Consider the following 20145-nt stretch of genomic DNA (forward strand, 5'->3'; position numbering starts at 1 on the left):
GTTTCCCAGAGTGTGGTTGCACCAGTTTGCATTCCCACCTGCAGTGCAAAAGGATTCCTTCTTCTCCTCATCCTCGCCAACATCTGTTGTTGCCTGAGGTATTAATGTTAGCCATTCTGACAGGTGTGAGGTGGTAACTCGTGGTTTTGATTTGTATTTCCCTGATGATGAGTGAAGTTGAGCATTTTTTTCATGTGTCAGTTGGCCATCTGGATGTCTTCTTTGGAAAAGTGTCTATTCATGCCTTTTGTCCATTTCTTCACTGGATTAGTTGTTTTTTGGGTGTTGAGTTTGATACTCAAGTTGTTTTTTGGGTGTTGAGTGTTGAGATTTTGGATACTAACCCTTTATCTGATATGTCGTTTGCAATATCTTCTCCCATTCTGTCGGTTGCCTTTTAGTTTTGCTGATTTTTCCTTTGCTGTGCAGAAGCTTTTTATCTTGATGAGGTCCCAATAGTTCATTTTTGCTTTTGTTTCCCTTGCCTCTGAGACATGTTGAGTAAGAAGTTGCTGTAGCCGAGGTCAAAGAGGTTGTTACCTGTTTTCTCCTCTAGGATTTTGATGGCCTCCTGTCTTACATTTAGGTCTTTTAACCATTTTGAGTTTATTTTTGTGTATGGTGTAAGAAAGTGGTTCAGGTTCATTCTTCTTCATGTTGCTGTTCAGTTTTCCCAACACCATTTGCTGAAGAGACTGCCTTTTTTCTATTGGATATTCTTTCCTGCTTTGTCAAAGATTAGTTGGCCATACAGCTGTGGATCCATTTCCGAGTTCTCTACTCTGTTCCATTCTGAGTTCTCTACTCTGTTTTTGTGCCAGTACCATAATGTCTTGATTCCAGCTTTGAAATACAGCTTGAAGTCTGGAATTGTGATGCCTCCAGATTTGATTTTCTCTTTCAACTTTACTTTGGCTATTTGGGGTCTTTTCTGGTTCCATACACATTTTAGAACGGTTGTTCTAGCTCTGTGAAAAATGCTGGTGTTATTTTGATAGGGATTGAATTGAATATGTAGATTGCTTTGGGTAGTATCGACATTTTAACAATATTTGTTCTTCCTATCCAGGAGCATGGAATCTTTTTCCATTTCTTTGTGTCTTCTTCAATTTCTCTCATAACTTTCTTCAATTTCTCTCATAACTCAGTGTATAGCTCTTTCACCTCTTTGGTTAGGTTTATTCCTAAGTATTTTATGGTTTTTGGCACAATTGTGAAGAGGGCTGGTTCCTTGATTTCTCTTTCTGCTGCTTCATTATTGCTGTATAGAAATGCAACCGATTTCTGTACATTGAATTTATATCCTGTGCTTTTGCTGAATTTGTGGCAGTTCTAGCAGTTTTTTGGTGGTCTTTTGGGTTTTCCATGTAGGGTATCACGTCATCTGCAAGGAGTGAAAGTTTGGCTTCCTCCTTGCTGATTTGGATACTTATTTCTTTTGGTTGTCTGAGTGCTGAGGCTAGGACTTCCAATACTATGTTGAACAACAGTGGTGAGAGTGGATATCCTTGTCATGTTCCTGGCCGTAGGGGGAAAGCTCTCAGTTTTTCCCCATTGAGGATGATATCAGTTGTGGGTCTTTCATATGTGGCCTGTTTGATCTTGAGGTATGTTTCTTCTATCGCTACTTTCTTGAGGGTTTTTATAAAAAAACTATGCTATATTTTGTCAAATGTTTTTTCTGCATCTATTGAAAGGATCATGTGGTTCTTATCCTTTCTTTTATTAATGTGATGTATCACATTGATTGATTTGTGGATATTGCACCAGCCTTGCATCCCAGGAATAAATCCCACTTGTCATGGTAAATAATTCTTTTAATGTATTGTTGGATCCAATTTGCCAGTATCTTGTTGAAAATTTTTGCATCCGTGTTCATCAGGGAAACTGGTCTGAAATTCTCCTTTTTAGTGGACCCTTTGTCAGGTTTTGGAATCAAGGTAATATTGGCCATGTAGAATGAGTTTGGAAGTTCTCCTTCCATTTCTATGTTTTTGGAACAGTTTCAGAAGAATAGGGGTTAACTCTTCTTTAAATGTTTGGTAGAATTCCCCTAGAAAGTCATCTAGCTCTGTACTCTTTTTCTGGGGAGACATTTGATTTCTGATTAAGTTTCTTTATTGGTTATGGGTCTGTTCAAATTTTCTATTTCTATTTCTTCAGTTTTGGTGGTTTATATGTTTCTAGGAATTTGTCCATTTCTTCCCAGTTTGTTGGCATATAATTGTTCATACTATTCTCTTATTGTTTGCATTTCTGTAGCATTAGTTGTGATCTCTCCTCTTTCATTCATGATTTTATTTATTTGGGTCCTTTTCTTTTTCTTTTTTATCAATCTGGCTAGGGGTTTATGAATTTTGTTAATGCTTTCAAAGAACCAACTCCTTGGTTTTTGTTGTTGTTGTTGTTCTGTTGTGTTTTTTTTTTTTAATTTCAATATCATTTAATTTCTTCTGTAACTTTATTATTTCCCTTCTTCTGCAGGTTTTGGGCTTTATTTGCTGCTCTGTTTCCAGCTCTGTTAGGTGTAAGGTTAGGTTGTGTATTTGAACCTTTCTTCCTTCTTTAGGGTGGCCTGGATTGCTATATACTTCCCTCTTATGACCACCTTTGCTGCCTCTCAGAGGTTTTGGACTGTCGTGTTTTCTTTTTCCTTGGCTTCCGTGTACTTTTTAATTCATCTGTAATTTCTTGATTAACCCATTCATTCTTTAGTAGAATGTTCTTTAATGTCCAAGTATTCATGGTCTTTCCAAATTTTTTCTTGTGGTTGATTTCGAGTTTCATATCATTCTGGTCTGAAAATATGCATGGTATGATCTCGATCTTTCTGTACTTGTTGAGAGCTGATTTATGACCCAGTATGTGATCTATTTTGGAGAATGTTCCATGTGCATTTGAGAAGAATGTGTATTCTGCTGCCTTAGAATGAAATGTTCTGAATATATCTGTTAAGTCCATCTGGTCCAGGGTGTTACTCAACACCATTGTTTCCTTGTCGATTTTCTGCTTAGATGATCTGTCCATTGTTGTAAGTGGGGTGAAGTCCCCTATTATTATGGTATTATTATCAAAGAGTTTCTTTATGCTTGTCATTAATTGATTTATATATTTTGCTACTCCACATTGGGGGCATAAATATTTATAATTGTTAGATCTTCTTGGTGGATAGATCCCTTAATTATGATATAATGCCCCATTCATCTTCTTTCGCAGTCTTTGTTTTAAAATCGAGTTTGTCTGATATGACTACTCCAGCTTTCTTTTGATGACCATTTCCATGACTGGTGGTTCTCCATCCCCTTACTTTCAACCTGCAGGTATCTTTAGGTCTACAGTGAGTTTCTTGTAAGCAGCTATAGATGGGTCTTGTTTTCTTATCCATTCTGATACCCTATGTCTTTTGATTGGAGCATTTAGTCCATTGGCATTTAGAGTGAGTACTGAAAGATATGAATTTAATGCAATTGTGTTGCCATAGAGTTGGTGCTTCTGGTGACATTCTGTGGTCCTTTCTAGTCTTTGTTGCTTTTGTTCTTTTTTGTTTTTTTCATCTTTTCTCCACTCAAAGAATCCCCCTTAAAATTTCTTGCAGGGCTGGTTCACTGGTCACAAACTCCTTTTGTTTTTGTGTGTCTGGGAAACTCTTTATGATTCCTTCTGTTTTGAATGACGGCTTTGCTGAATAAAGAATTCTTGGCTGCATATTTTTCCAATTCAGGATGTTGAATATATCCTGCCACACTCCTTTCTGGCCTGCCAAGTTTCTGTGGATAGGTCGTCTGTGAACCTTTTCTGTCTTCTCTCATAGGTTAAGGAATTTTTCCCTTGCTACTTTCATAATTCTCTCCTTGTCTGTGCATTTTGTGAATTTGACTATGATATGCCATGGTAATGGTTGGTTTTTGTTGGATCTAATGGAAGTTCTCTGTGCTTCTTGGATTTTGATGTCTGTGTCCTTCCCCAGACAGGAAAGTTTTCCACTATAGTTTTCCACTATAATTTGCTCACATAAACCTTCAGCCACCTTTTCTTTCTCTTCATCTTCTGGGACTCCTATGATTCAGATGTTATTCCTTTTTAATAAATCACTGAGTTCTCTAAGTCTTGTATTGTGATCTTTTGCTTTTGTTTACCTCTTTTTTCTTCTTCATTATTCTCCATAATTTTATTGTCTACATCGCTGATTTGCTGCTCTGCTTTGTTCAACCTTGCCATCATGGCATCCATTTTAGATTACATCTCGGTTATAGCATTTTTAATTTTATCCTGACTACATTTTATTTCTTTTATCTCCACAGAAAAGGATTCTCTGCTGTCTTCTATTGTGGTTTTCATTTACATCTCCTTGATAATTAATGATGCCAAGTATTTTTTCATATGCTTTTTGGTACATGAAGACATTTGTATATATTCTCTGGAAAAAAGTCTATTCAGATTCTTTGCCCATTTATAAAAAATGCATTCTTTTTTATTATTGGGTTGGAAGTGTTCTTTATATATATTCTGGATATATAATCCCTTACCAGATATGTGATTTACAAATATTTTCTCCCATTCTGTGGAATGTCTTTTCACTTTCCTGATGGTGTCCTTTGAAGTACAAAGTCTACTGATAATGTCTAATTTTTCAATGTTTCCTTTCATTGTTCATGCTTTCAGTGTCATATCTAGAAGGCTTTACCTAACCTGAGGTCAAGATGATTTACTTTTATAGTTTCTTCTAAGAAGTTTATAGTTTTAGCTCTTACATTTAGGTCTATCGCTTATTTTGAATTAATTCTCATGTATGCTGTAAAGAAGATACCCAGCTTTGCATGAAGAAACCTCACAACGAGTTACTTTTTCAAGAAGAAGCAAAAGAATGAGCTTCTTGATGCTTGGCCTTTCATTATTGCATTTAAAATTCAAATGATTAGGTTCTAGCTTTTGCTGTGGTCCTGATTTCCCTTTTATTTCCTTCCTCCCTCCCTCCCTCCTTTCTTTTTAACCTTCCTTCCTCTTTCTTTTCTCTTTCTTTCTTCCTTTCTTCCTTTCTTTCTTTATCTTTCTTTCTTTCTTTCTTTCTTTCTTTCTTTCTTTCTTTCTCTTTTTATAGTTGTTGTCAACTTCTGTTCTTATTCCCCTAAGCAACACCTGCTGTACACCTGTTACTTCACCATGTAATGAAGGGGAATATGTACAAGACATAGACTCTGCCATAAAGGGGTTTACAATTCAGTTGAGGTAGCGAGTGTCACATATATCAAATGTTAACTCAGGGGACCTGGGTGACTCAGTCAGTTAAGTGTCAGACTTTGGCTCAGGTCATGTTCTTGTGGTTCTTTAGCTCGAGGCCCCACATTTGACAATGCAGAGACTGCGTGGGATTCTCTCTCTCTCCCTCTGTCTCTTTGTCTCTCCCCTACTAGCTCTATCTCTCTCTCTCCCTCTCTCAAAATAGATTAAAAAAAAAAAAGTTAACCCCTAAGGTCAATAATAACCTAAGGCTCAAACTGGTCCCAGGAACACAGTGAAATGTTTGTATTGTGGCAAAATGACAAAGTCATATATAGATCAATGGAGTACAATCAAAGAGATGTGGATATGAGAGCACTCAAACACTGCTGGTGGAAATGTAACATGGTGTAGCCACTTTGGAAAACAGATTGGTAGTTCCTTAAATGGCTAGGCTTAATGTTGCCAATTCTAATCCTATAGAAGTGAAAACATATCCAGACAAAAACTTGTACACAAATGTTTATAGCAGCATTATTCATAAGAGCCAAAAAGTGGGAAAAAACCCCAAAACATCCATTAACTGATGAATGAATAAATAAAATGCAGTATGTCCATATAAAAGAATATTATTCAGCCATTTCAAGATACATGTTACAACACAATGAACCTTGGAATGGTTATGCTAATTGAAAGAAGCTAGTCACAAAAGCCCACAGATTATATGATTCCATTTACTTAAAAAATGTTCATAATAGGCAAATGCATAATCAGAAAGTAGATGAGTAGCTGCTTCAGGCTTGAGGGGCAGGGCGATAGGGATGTGACAGCTGGAGTGTGAGATTTCCTTTTGAGGTGATGAAAACATTCTAAAATTGACTGTGGTGATGGTTGCACAACTCTGAACTTACCAAAAATAATTTATTTGTAAAAATTTAGTGGGTGAATTATATGATGCATGAATTATATCTCAATAAAGTTGTTATGAAAAAACAAAACAAAACAAACAAGGGCTCCTTGGTGGCTCAGTGGTTAAACATCCGGCTCTTGATCTCAGCTCAGGTCTTGATGTCAGGGTCTTGAGGTCAAGCCTCACCTTTGGTTCCTCACTGGGCACAAAGCCTACTTAAGCAAACAAACAAAAAACAAACAAAGAAACAAAGACAACCAAAGCCAGAGGGATGAGGAAAAGGGAGAGATAAGTGCAGGTTGGGACGTCTAAAAAGGCTTCATAACAAAGGGCTCAACTCTTCATCCATCTATTCATTTGTTCATCCATGAAGTATGCATTGAGCATTTACATGTACCAGATATTGTTCTAGATACAAGGGATACAGCAGTGAACAGAACAAAGCCCTTGCCCTGAAAAACAAAACATAGTTAGAAGAAGGATAAAATGGAGAAGGGGCTACATATCAGTGGTTGAAGAAAGCTAAGACCTGACTGAAGAGTGGGAGCAAGCCAGAGTAGAAGCTCTGCAGGAAAAGCTTTCCAGACAGAAGGAACAGCATGTACAAAGGCCTCAAGGCAGGAGCATGCCTATGCATTGGAGATAGAATAAAAGGGTACCTAAAGTGGAAGAAAAGAGATAAATCAGAGAGCTGAGTAGGGGAAGGTCAAGGAATGATTTGAAGACACCATGAGAGCTTTGGATTTTTTCCCTCAGTGTTATAAGGGAGGGTTTTGAACAAAGATGGTATAATGTGGTTTATAGTTTAAGAGCATCTCTATTTGTGTTGAGGAGTACAGCCTGTGAAGGCAAGAGCAGAGGCTCAGAGACTAGTTGGGAGGCTTCTGCAATTATGCCAGTGAGAGAGAACATGGCTTGGACCAGAGTGGAAGCAGAAAGCTAAAACCAACAAGAGTTGCTGATGGACTGAATGGAGGATGTGGGTCAGATTTCAAAATGAAATGTTTCAGTTATGTTTCTATCAAGCTGGCGACCAGCTGGGCATGTTTGTGTGGATATGTGTTCTAATCAACTTTACAGAGGTGAAATTTATATATGGTAAAATTCACCAATTTTAAATGTATAGTTTTTTTAGTTTTGATAAATGTATATACTGTCATTGTAAACAGACTACAATCATGATATAGAGCATTTTAATCTCCCTGGAAAGTTCCCTCATGCCCATTTGCCAGGCTTAACTCCTAGAAATGACTGACCTGCTTTTTTCCCTATAGTTTTGCCTTTTGCAGACAGTCATGTAAATAGAATCATATGTCTTTTGTGTTTGGCTTCTTTCACTTAGTATCGTGCTTTTGAGATTCATCCATGTTGCATGTGTGAGTAGTGTGTACTTTTTTTATTGTTTTACAATGAATGCAATAGACCATACTTAGTCATTTGGGGAAGCCCTAACAAAATACCATAGACTGGATAACTTAAACAACAGAGATGTGTTTTCTTACAGTTCCAGAAGTCTGAGATCAGGGTGTCAGCATGATCGGGTTCTTGTGAGGACTCTCTTCCAGGCTTGCAGTTGGCCACCTTCTCTTTGGGTCATCACATGCGGGAGAGAAGAAGGGCACATTAATCCCATTATGAGGGCTCCATCCTCATGGCCTCCTCTACACCTAATCATCAAAGGCCCATCTTCAAATATCAAATTGGGGGAGGGGGATAAGGCTTTAACATATGAGTTTTGGGTGGCACGTTCAGTTCACAGCACCACTGACTATACTAGACCACAATTTGTTAATTCATTTGCTAATTAATAGGCATTTAGATTATTTCCAGTTTGGGGCTATGGCAAATTAGGCTGTTATAAACATTTGAGGACAATTTCAATGTAGGTCTTGGGCTAAAACATTCCAATAAAACTTTACCACTGTTAAGTTGTCAAACTGCTATATGATAGGATAAGTCACGATATTCAGCATTTCTGACACACCAAAAATCTTGGAACTGACAATAGTCTACTAGAGTGAATGGAATTCACTATTGACACTGTGAGAAAATAACATGTGATAGATTAAAAATATTTTCAGGGGTGGCTCAGTTGGTTAAGTGTCCGACTTTGACTCAGGTCGCGAACTCAGGGTCCATGGGTTTTAGCCCCACGATGGGCTCTGTGCTGACAGCTCAAAGCCTGGAGCCTGCTTCAGATTCTGTGTCTCCCACTCTCTCTGCCCCTCCCCTGTTTGCACTCTGACTCTCAATCTCTCTCTCTCAAAAATAAAACATTAAAGAAATTTTTAAAAATATTTTCAATGAGGGGCGCCTGGGTGGCTCTGTTGGTTAAACATGTGACTTTTGATTTTGGCTCAGGTCATCATCTCACAGTTAGTGAGGTGGACTCTGTGCTGACAGATGGAGGCTGCTTGGGATTTTCTCTCTCTCCCCTCTCTCTGCCCCTCCCGCACTCGCATGCACAAGTGCGCATGTGTGCTCTCTCTCTTTCTCCCTCAAAATAAATAAGTAAACTTAAAAACATTTTTTTCAATGAAGTAACTGCTGATGCACAACACAGTGAATACCTATAGGCTTTGCACACCTTGCATGTTTGCAAACTTTTACATTTGTCTAAGCCCTTTCTGCTTCACACATATTTTTACCACCATCAGTTGTAATACATCTTTGCAGATTCCACTTCAGGTTGTATTGAATTAGTGTTTCCTCAACTTCTTTGAAAATATTCTGTTCATTCAGAGTATTGATGGAGACTAATCCTACCATCATTTCAAATATGGTGTTGACTCCTTGAATAAACAATAATGACTGAGCAGTATCAGTAACATCTATTAACTCATCAAAGCCAAGGGAATAATCTGCTTTGACTTTCAATTGATTGCTGACTTGCTTCCCACGTTCTCTTCTGCCCCCAAATTTCATAGTAGTAAACAAGTTAATTTTCTCTGCACACATTTTGTCAGCTGATGCAATCAAACCCAATTTAATTAATTCACCATCAGTAAATGGCATTTGTTGTTCGGCTAACGAATGACTCAGTAACTTCAGCTGCAGCTTCATTTTCCTTCTCTACATTTTTGAAGAAGTTCTGATGTAATGAAAGTCTGTTTTAAATATCTCACGTAGAAGATATATTCTCTCTTAAATTTTCTAGTTTTTTCTGATGGGTGTTCTATGAGTCAAGAATGTTGTGTTGAGTTTTTAGTCAATAGATATATTTTTTGGCTATCATTTTATCGCATAATAAACACAATGCATTGCCATCTAATTCAATAACAGAAAATTCACATTCTTTTGGATTATTGTTCAGGCCTACACCTCAGCCCAGCTTCTCCTTCTGCCTAATTCTGCTACTGTCTCATCTTCCACATGTGTGCGTCCTAAGAGCGCCCTCCTACTAGCCATCATGTTTCTTGTTCCAAGAGAAAAGCCTGCTTCTGAGAGGAGTAGAAGTGTAGGAGTGGTCTGAGAAAGCTGGTGATCAGATGGGGGTTTTGGAGCTGTATTGCCCTTTGCTAGCCTCACACTGAGGACCCCCTCACTGCCAGTACCTGGAACACAGATAGCTCTTAACATAAAGTGATGGTCCAGTTGTGAAAATGTTCACTGGTGGTGAATTGAGATGGTATGCCTACAGAAGGGAATGTACCAGGCACCTGAGAAACATGGAGGGGGGAAACTAACAGCACAATGGCACTGGGTGGCAATTACTAAGCTTCACTGAGATCTTAGGAAAAATCTTTTTTAAAGACTAGGAGTAATTAACAGGCAATTGGAAACCATGTATAAAAGCTAGAGGGCCTTTCTGGCAGCATACAGCAAAGCAACCTTCAAGGATCTAAAGAATCCGTACTCTTTTTCTTTTTTTTAAAAAGTTATTAATTTTTTTTAAGTAATCTTTACACCCAAAGTGGGGCTTGAACTCACAACCCCAAGATCTAGAATTGCACCCTCCACTAACTGAGCCAACTAGGTGTCCTTCCCCATCATTTTTCCATTTAACTCACCAGTATTGTTCCCACACAAATCAGACGAAACCTAGAGAGTGGAAGTAGATGGCCATACAAGTCACCCAAGGAGGAGCCCTATTGCAGCCCCCACACCAGGTTTCGTATCTTTGCTAGAAAAATCAACACAGTCTTAGATACATTTTATGTGGACATTGATTTGATGAATGGGTTCTTTTTTAATCCCTATGAGAAGAATGGCTGAGAAACAGTATGCATTCACATGGGACATAAACCAGTATGTGTACATCTACGGTGTTTCCCCAGAGCTATGTTAACTTTCAGCCTCTCTCATAATGCGGCCACAGAGATCAGGACCGTTTGGACATCCCACAGAACATCACACTGATCTATTACATCGATTGCATCATACTAATTCAGCCAGATGTACAAAATGCAGCCAGCACATTAGAGGCCTTGGTCTGACACATGTACTCCAGAGGTGGGAGATAAGCTGCATAAAGTTCAGGAGCCTGTCCTATCAGAAAGATGTTTATGGGTCCAGTGTCAAGGACATGCCACATATCCTGTCCAAAGAAAAAGATAAATTATTACACCTCCTACAATGAAGAAGGAAGCATAATGCCTGGTAGTTCTCTTTGGGTTCTGGATATAGTATATTGCACACTAAGAATATTGCTCTGGCCCATATACCAGGTGATGCAAAAAGCTACAGGCTTTAATTGGAACTCAGGAAAGGAAAAGGTTATACAGCAGGTTCAGGCTTTGGTGCAAGCAGTCTTGCTACTTGGCCATATGCTTCTATATATCATATAGATGGTATGCATGATATTAGTGTTTTCAGTGGTAGAAAAAAGAGGCTGTGTGTAATTTATGGCAATTTCCACTGGGAATCACAACATAAGTCCTTGGGGTGTTGGAGCAAGGCCATACCATCTATAGGAGAGATTTATGTGCCTTTTGGAAAAAAAAAAAACCAAACTGCTGGTGTACTACTGGGTCTGATTTTGAGATGCCAAGTGAACACATGTCAGGAACTACCTTATGAGCCAGGTTCTATCAAACCTACTAAGACATAATATCAGGCAGCCAGTAACAATCCATCCTATGGTGGAAGTGGCACATCTGGGATTGAACACATGTAGGCTTACAGATGGTTTACACAGGTTTTGCTTGAGCAGGCAGCCCAGATGCCAGGCCATCACACCACCATTATAATAGCACCTCCTCAGCTCACACTGATGGCTGTATGTAGGATCCCTTACAACGAGCTGAAAAGAGGAAAAATCCTGTATTTGGCTGGTGTAAAGTTGTCTCAGTTTGTGACCTCAAGCTGAGAATGGATGGCAGTTACAATACAGCCTGAATTAGGGGTGGCCTTGAGAAACAGTGATGAAAGATCTCAGTGCGCAGAACTTCAGGAGGTGCACCTGGGCATCCACTTTGTGGACAGACAAGTGCCCCCAAGGTTAGAATATATATGAACTCAGGGGCAATGGTAAAGACTCTATGGCTAGTAAGGGCCTGGAAGAAGAAATTTAGGAAGATTAGGGACAAGGATTGTGGGATAGAAGCACAAGGATGGATAGGTGTATAGGTGCATCACCACAAAGTATGAAGATCTTTTTTTAAGTAGGCTTCACACCCAACGTGGGGCTTGAAATCATGACTCCAAGATCACGATCAAGATCAGTGCTTTACTGACTGAGTCACCCAGGCCACTAGTATGAAGATCTTTGTATCACATGTTGACACCCACCAGAAAGCATCCACCATGGAAGAGGCACTAAATAACTAAGAAAAGCAAAATTCACTTGGCCAGATGACTTCAGCTAGTCTCTGTCATCAGCCACCCAGTGCTGGCACTAAGGACACGTGAATAAAGAGGTTACAGCAGCAGAGACAGAGGCTAGTATGAGTAATAGCATAGGCTCCCACTTACAAAAACTAATTTTAGCTACTGTTGCTATTGAATATACCCCCAATATGATAACAACTATCCAGGAGACTAATCGGCAATATAGTGGCAAGTTGACTACATTGAACCCCTTCCATTCTGGAGGAGCCATGATTCATCCTAACAGGAATTAACATATATTCTGGATGCTGTTTACTTTCCCTGCCTGCAAGATCTTAACCAGCACCATTGTCTGAGGTCTTTTTGAATATTTCATTCACCAGCACAAGTGATCTTACATAACATCATGTCAGATCAGGGACCCAACTCACTGAAGTGGAGGTTCAGGAGTGAGTCCATAATCACAGGGTTTGCTCATCTAGTCATATACGGGACCACCCAGAAGCTACTTCCCTGATAGGGCATCAGAATGGCCCTCTTGAAGCACCAGCTTGGAGGAAATACTATATGAGGATGGGGTTCATCTTCCAGGATACCATGTACATCTTGAATCAAAGACTTTCATATGGTGCCGTGTCCCCACTCAGAAGAATTCATGGACCCAGGAACCAAGGGGTAGAATCAGGAGGGACCTACTACCATCACTCTCAGTGGGCACCTGTGGAATTTGAGCTTCCAACTCTCACAACTCTGGACTCTGCAGGGTTAGAGATATTTGTCCCCGAGGGGGAATCTTCCACCAGAGGATACAGCAAGAGTACTATTGATCTATACGCTATAGCTACTACCTGAGCACTTTGGGCACCTTGTTCGCAGGGACCAACAGGCAAGAAGGAGAATCATCATCTTGGCCAGTTTGAATGCTTCTCAGTACTCTCTTGCTCAATTTTGACAATAAGGGGACAAGTGCAGCGACCTTGGCCTGAGAAGGCATGGTGGTCAGGGGCTCATATCCTCAGGTAAGCCACTGAGACCAGAGGAGATGCTAACTGAGGGTGAGGAGAATTTAGGATTGAAAACAATGAAGGAGGCAATGAGTACTAGTTGTGGCCCCTGGACAGGAACAGTAATTGGGGCTGTAGTTCGTCCCACTAATGCTCATCTTCTAAGTTTCCATCAGGAATTCTGGAGGAGCTCTACTGAAACTGGCCTGTGGAGAAGAAAAAAGACAGTGAGGTGTTTTCCAAAATAGACTGGAGTGTTGTCTTCTAGGGTTGACTGTGGCAAATCCACCCTCCCTTCCCCCACCCATTTCTTCCTTCCTTTTCTCTTTGGACAAACATTTCTATTAACACTCACTAAACCTCCACAAACATGAACCAGATAATAAAAACCATGGGTCTTACCACCAAAGCAGCTCATAAATTAGTGGGAAAAACAGACACCCAAACATGTATACAGAAATTGCGCTAATATAAATGTTTTAGTGTTCACGTTTTGGTAGTACTTGACCTCCATGTAAATATGGAACTCCTCCACACTCCCCCTGAAACCCCCCAGGGAGCATCTCATGTGTGCTCATGAGCAGGTCTGGTCAGTTATCGCAGACTTTGGCAGTTTTCTGCCTTTACCTCTCTTCTGGCTCTGCTCTTCCAGAAATCATCCTGATCCATGGGTATTGCCCTTCTGCTGGCACAGATGCTGCTGATTCACTGGAGCCTGGGAGGTGACAAAGCTGTCCTGTGGTGTGGGGCTAGGGAATGTTCTCCCTCCTTTTCTGTTTTGCTTTCTCATGGGGGGAGGGCATGAAGGAGGTTAATTTGTGTACCATTTTTTAAACATTGTATTTAGTCCCTTTCAGTTTTTACTTAAAGTACTCTTCACTTTTCCTTACACTTCCAAAGAACTCAGATATGAGTCCAGTGGGGGACCAGACTGGGAGGCAAATGCAGTGATAAATGGAATACTGCATTGTCCTTCCCACATATAGATTCACTGGGGGCATCCAATGGCCCGAGTCTACTCATGGGCACAGACATGGTCTCAGTGGTTGCAACGTATGTTCAAGCTGAGTCCTTGTTCGCAGAACCAGGAGGATGAAGAAGAGGGAAGGATTCATTTATCCTGGAAGATCAGGGAAGACCTTACAGAAGAAATGTCACTTGAGCTGAGTGTTAAAGGTGGAGTAGAGGTGGGGAAGAGGCAGAGCAAACACTGAGCACAGGCCCCTTAGAATATTTGTTGACTCAGTGTTCTTGCCCAGGGAACTTACATTCCCATGGAAGCAGATCAACAATAAACAAATGAACAAAAATGTGCATCCTGTTAGGTGGTGACAAATGCCAAACAGAAAAATCAAACATGAGGGAAGGAGACTATTTTATCTAGAGTGGCCAAGGCTGGCCTTTCTGGAAATGTAGCTTTTGGGCACAGACCTCAGAGAAGTGATGAAAAGAGCCTTCTGGATCCCCAGGAAAGAGATTTCAGGCAGAAGGAACAACCAAAGTGCAAAGCCCTGAGATGAGAGCCTCTTGGTGAATTCAAGAGCAGCAAGGCCTATGTCTGGGGCACGGTGATAGAACAGGGTTTTGAGCAGAGGACACAATCAGTTTGCTATTTGGAGAAGAGACTTCAGGAGGCAAGGGGATAAACAGAAAGAACAGTTAGGAGGCTCCTGAATGATCCAGGTGATAGAAATAGGGACGGTGTAGTGGTAGAGGAATAAATAAAGAGGTGTTGGTAGAAGTTGTTGGATTCTAGGCATCATCTGAAGGTAGAGCCAATGGGATGTATTAGACTTCACCAGGATGGAAAGGTTGTTGATAAATTGGGAATTGAGACCATTTCTGAACATATGACTCCCCTGCTTAAAAGTGTCATGGTAAAGTTCAGACCTTTTTAGTAAGTCATTGATTGGTTTGTTGGATTCATCCAACAAATACTGACTGAATGCTTACTATGAGCCAGACACTGTTGAAGACACAATAATTAAAAAAAGGTAGGACATACAGTCAGATGGATGAGACAGACAAGTAACCAGGTCATTACAACCCATGTGACAATTGCCAATAAAAGGGAAAATAGGGGCACATGGGAGAGGTATCCAATTCAGAGTTGGTGGGGGGAGGAGTTTCCAAGATGAAATTTCAAGAATGAATAGGTATTAAACAGTTAAAGGAGTAAAGGGAGAGTGAGGAAGAAGAGTGGGGAGGCAGAGGGGGTAGGGCATGGAGGATAGTTCTTTATGGCCATGGGGGATGAGAGGGAGGGGAAAGACAAGGCTCAAGAGAAAGGGAAGGATGAGCTCACAAAGGGCTCATAAGTTATATTAAGGGGTTTGCATTTTATCCTAAAAGCCAATGGGGAGTCACTGAAGTATATTCAACAAGGGAGTAATATCACCAATTTACCTTTTTGAAAGAGTCTTTTGGTTGCAATGGGAGATGGATTGGAGGGTGGAGAAGACTAGAAGGTGGGAGAACAGTGAGAAGGCAACTGTAACCATCCAAACACGGAGAGGGGTAGAAAAGAGTCCTAGATGGATTTGGGAGCTATGTGGGAGTGGAATCACTAGAACTTAATGACTGATAGGGTAAGTGGATAAAGGGGAGAAAGGAGTCAAGTATGGTCCCTAGGTTTCTTGCTTGAGCAGTTGGGTGGAGGTGGAAAGCATGTGCTGAAAAGGGGAGTACAGGAGAATCAAATCTGGAGGGGGATGTTGTCAATTGTGTACATGTGGGTTTGAGATGTTGAGGGACATCCTGTGGAGATGTCCAAGTAGATTGGTGGATATGTGGATCCAAAGGTCAGGAGAGATTTGGCACCAACAGCACTGAAGCCAGGACGTGGGTGGGGTGCCCAGGGACAGGTAGAGGAGAAGAGGAGAGGAAGAGGATAAGGCCAGGGAAGGGGAGAAGGCCAGGGTCGGCCCCAATTCCCCAAATTCAAGGCTTTCCCCAACTACTGTTCCTGTTGTATCTCCAGCCATCCTGCCTCCTTTTACAGCCAGCACACAAAGTTCTGCCCCTGTCCTTGAGTCTTCACCTCACGTTCCTTCCTGGTTTTTGCCCACACGGTTCTTTCCTCCAGAACCTAGCTCAAACATCATCACTTCGGTGAATCCCTCTTTCCGTAATAAGAAATTCGTATGTTTCCTTCAGAGTCTGGTGAGGTCAACTTCTTATGCATCCTTTTATTATATTCCCTTGACCTGGAAAATGTGTTTAGCACGTTACCGGTGGAGCGTTGACACGCGTGAATAAAAAAGCAAACAAAAAAATAACTGGGCGGGGGAGGGGGGACTTCATCCAGAGGGCTAGCAGCCAGGAGGCTGACGTCATCAGCTCAGGGTGAAAGTTCACTTTCAGAACGTTGCCCACTGTGGGGCTGAGAGGCATTCTGGGCCACCACTGTCGCTGGTAGTTCACCAGCTCCGCCAGCCATTCAGCCGCTGCACTTCACCCGAGCCTCACCTTTGCCCTACTTCCAAGCCCAGTCCCTAACTTTCCGCCATCCCCGTTGGTTGCGCGACTGCCCAATGGGCAGACAGAAACCATGAGCTCTCGCTCTTCCCTTGAGCCGTTTCCGCTCTCGTTAGCGCGTCTCGCGAGCGTTACAGTGACTCGCAGAGGCGGCGCTGCTCGGTTAGGCTACCGGAGGCCGTGAGACTGACGGTGCTTCTAGGCGGACGGGAATAGAGACCATGTTCCGAGCGGCGGCTCCAGGGCAGCTCCGGCGGGCGGTGAGTCCTGGAGGGAAAGGCAGAGCCCGATGACGGCCCATCCTCAGTGTACTGCCCCTGTGAGTGCCTTGGCGAAGGTCATAGTCTTCCACAGACCTGACCAGCCTTAACGCAGGCAGGCCCAGCACGGTCTGTGCCTCAGGCCCGAAGTTCTAGGGCCTGCCCTTGACTCCTTCCCGGTGGACCGCGGGGTGGCCGAGGTCAGAGGTCAGGGTGACCCAGAGTATGAAGCCGCGCTTCTGTTTCCCAGCCCCTCTTGAACCTTCCGGATTTACTCCGCATTCTGCCAGGCCGCCAGGTTCTCCAGTTTGGCGGGAGTGGGCAGCTGCGTCCCGGGAATCTTTACCTGAGGAAGGAAAATGTCGCTGCTGGGATGGCCTCTTGGAAAGAGTTTAAAACCTGAATTCACCTGGAAGCCAACATTTCTGGAAGAATTAAAACATTTTCTCTGGGCGCGTAGGGGCTGCTGGAATCCACTCACAGCCAAGCGCTGGGGGGCTCCGGGGTTAAGGGCGGTGTTTTAAGAACTTGCTCTGCTCTCTGATTTATGGGGCAGTGCTGAGTTTAGGGGATTGTAGTGTAAAGTCAGTCATCCAGTTTCACAGCTTTAAGCCAGTTTTATAAGGCAGGCGTCTTTTTATACAGTAGATTGTTGGTTAAATAGCCAGGGAACTATTGGTAATGGTAAGTTTTTGGTGCTTTCCTTAGTGACAAATCAAGAGTTCACCACATTTTTCTCTTCTCCCGTGAGAAACACTGACAGAAAATATATTTTTGTCTTTATGCTATGGGGACAACCGTATTTGGAGGTTGACTGATTACAAGTCAAGTAACAATTTATATTGTGGGTTCTGTAAGTTTTCTAAGTTACAGTTAGGTTAAGTGAAAAACAAGATTGCTAAATTGGGTCAGAAACTTTATGGACGTTTTTTACTTCTTCTATAGTTTGTTTTATGCATGGATATTTTCACATCCACCACTGGGATTTTTCTCCCTGAGACATAGTTGGCAATATTCCTAGATGTCTGTAGGCTCTTTTCTTGTGTATTCTTTGTTTCATTAAAAAAAAAAAGAAAGAAAGAAAGAAAAGAACAAGAAAAGAAAAGAAAAATCCTGCATGCCCCTCTACTCTGTGAAAAAGTTCAAATCCCCATCCTTCAGGTTGCTGTTCAGTTTTCTCCCAGGAGATTTTTTTTTTCCTCAGAAGATCTAGACATAAACAAGTTACAGTTGTGAATTTGGGGAAAACTCCAGGTATCAGAGCCAGACTGGCAGAAAAATAGCTATGCAGTAATTAGAAGGTAGTTTTGTGGACAAGTTAGGAGTCTGGCATAAGTGAAATAATTTTAGTGGGGGCAATTTAGGACTCAGATGTTTTGTAGATCTCATGGAAAAAATGGAATGATTAGCTTAAGTGATTCTTCTTGTCAACACAGTTTGCCAGTGTGCATACTTGGTATTTCCAAATCTTTATTGTGGTTTGCCGAAGAGTTTGACCTTGACTTATTTTGAGAATTTGAAGTCAAGCTAAATAGAGTAGTTGCTCTAAAGTCATAAGAGTGCTTCAGAGTTGAATTTCAAGAATCTAAGGAAGTGGTGGGAACACTTCTAAAATGGATCCACACATACACATACATATTTAACTTTTTAAATTTTGAAATAATTTAAGACTTAGAGGAAAGTTATAAGAATAGTGCACATAATTCTCAAAATCCTTTCAGTTTCACCAGCATTAACAGTTTGACATATTTGCTTTATCTCTTTTCCTATATACTTACTATTATTTTTCTGGACTACTTGAGAATATGTTGCAGATATTACCACTTATTCCCAAGTAAGTCAGTGTGTATTTTCTAAAAACAAGGAGGCTCACCTTTCATTTCCATGGTAAAATTGGCAACGTCAGGCAGTTTTAACAACGATAAAATACTGTTGTCTAATCTGCAGACATGCAAACACTGCCAATTGTCATATTAATATCATTTTTAACAGTTTTTCTGGCAATTTGGTCTAGGGTCCTTGAGAATCATGCCTTACATTTAGTTTTCTTGTATCTTTAGTCTTTGTTAGAAAAGCTCCTCAGCCTTTCTTTGGCTTTGATGGCATTGACATTTTTGAAGAGTACAGGCCTTTTTTGTTGTTGTTGACTGTCTCTATTTAGGTTTGTCTGGTGTTTCCTCATGATTAGATTTTGGCAGGAGTATCACAGAAGTGATACTGTGTTTTCAGTGCATCTTGTCAGGCGGCTCATAATGTTAATTTATCTCATTATTGGTGACGTTGACTTTAATTACTTGCATAAAGTGTTGTTCACCAGGTTTTTCCACTCTCAAGTTACTACTTCTCCCTTTGTGATTTTTAACAATTTGTTAAAATTAGATACGTTGAGATTATGTGAGTCTCCTGTTTCTCATCACCTGTTGATGTTGAGATATTACTATGATGTAAAATGGTAATTTTTCTAATTCCATGATTCCTTCTACATTTATTATATTCTGTTATAAGGAAGAATATTTTCTTCTTGCTTATTTTTGTATTTATCATGGATCCTTTATTTAGTAGGTTATAATCCATTACTACTCTTACATTTTTTGATGCTTTTAAGTTGTTTTGTATTTCTAAAGTGGGAGTACCTTCATGGGACTTCTGTTTATTTATGCTCTGTTTACTTACAATGTCATAAAGTCAGATAGCTTTTGTGAAATCTGTACTCTTGGAATTAAAAAAAAAAAAAAAGTTCTGTAGCCAACCATGAGTTATTTTGGAAGATATGTTTCCACAAAACTATATTTTTACTAATAAAGTTAATCTATTAAAAGATTATCTTAAACTGTTAACAATGTGTATAAAGCTAACTATACCCTTAAAAATGATTAATATGATAAATGTTATGTTTTTTTACTGCAATTAAAATTTTTTTAATGTTTATTTATTTTGAGAGAGAGGTGGGGAGGGACAGAGAGGGAGGGACAAAGAATGAAACTTCAAGCAGGCTCTACACTCAGTGTGGAGCCTGATATGGGGTGCGATCCCATGACCATGGGATCATGACCTAAGCCTAAATCAAGAGCTGAAAGCTTAACCAACTGAGCCACCCAGATGACTCTGTTTGTTACTGGAATTAAAAAAAAGGGGGGGGGGATGCCTTAAACTGTTAGAATGTAAGTCAAATGACTTGCATTTGGTATTCAAGTTCTCTTTCCAGTGTTGACCTGATTTGTGCCCTTGAGCAAATTCCTTCATCTTTGGGGGGCTCCTCAATGTCATCTGTTTAATGAAGGTGGTATTTTACATCTGCAATAAGGAGCTTAGAGAACACATTAAGAGGGAAATAGGTAGGGGAAAAAAAGAGGGTTAGGCATTTGCAATTAACATTCTTGCAAGGAAGTTAATCTGAATTATGAGTATTATTTTATATTCATTTGCATTTGAAATTGATTTGTTGACTAATAAGATACCAGACAAATACTTTATGTGGAGAGTGAAGCAACACTTCTCAAGGTCAATT

The 20145-nt window shown here is 40.6% G+C and overlaps 1 protein-coding gene across 4 annotated transcripts in view; it reads left to right on the plus strand.

Annotated features, from left to right (window-relative positions):
- The first annotated feature begins 16277 nt into the window (after positions 1-16277).
- ETFA (electron transfer flavoprotein subunit alpha) overlaps positions 16278-20145 on the plus strand; it is an 81962-nt gene continuing 78094 nt past the window's right edge. Inside the window, exon 1 of one of the 4 annotated variants that reach the window (XM_049611908.1) lies at positions 16278-16637. In XM_049611908.1, coding sequence (XP_049467865.1) covers positions 16599-16637 — 39 coding nt within the window. In that variant the 5' untranslated portion in view covers positions 16278-16598. The other 3 variants (XM_049611907.1, XM_049611905.1, XM_049611906.1) reach the window with 3 other exon arrangements.

Source organism: Panthera uncia, assembly GCF_023721935.1.
Source record: "Panthera uncia isolate 11264 chromosome B3 unlocalized genomic scaffold, Puncia_PCG_1.0 HiC_scaffold_1, whole genome shotgun sequence".
Classification (NCBI taxonomy): domain Eukaryota; kingdom Metazoa; phylum Chordata; class Mammalia; order Carnivora; family Felidae; genus Panthera; species Panthera uncia.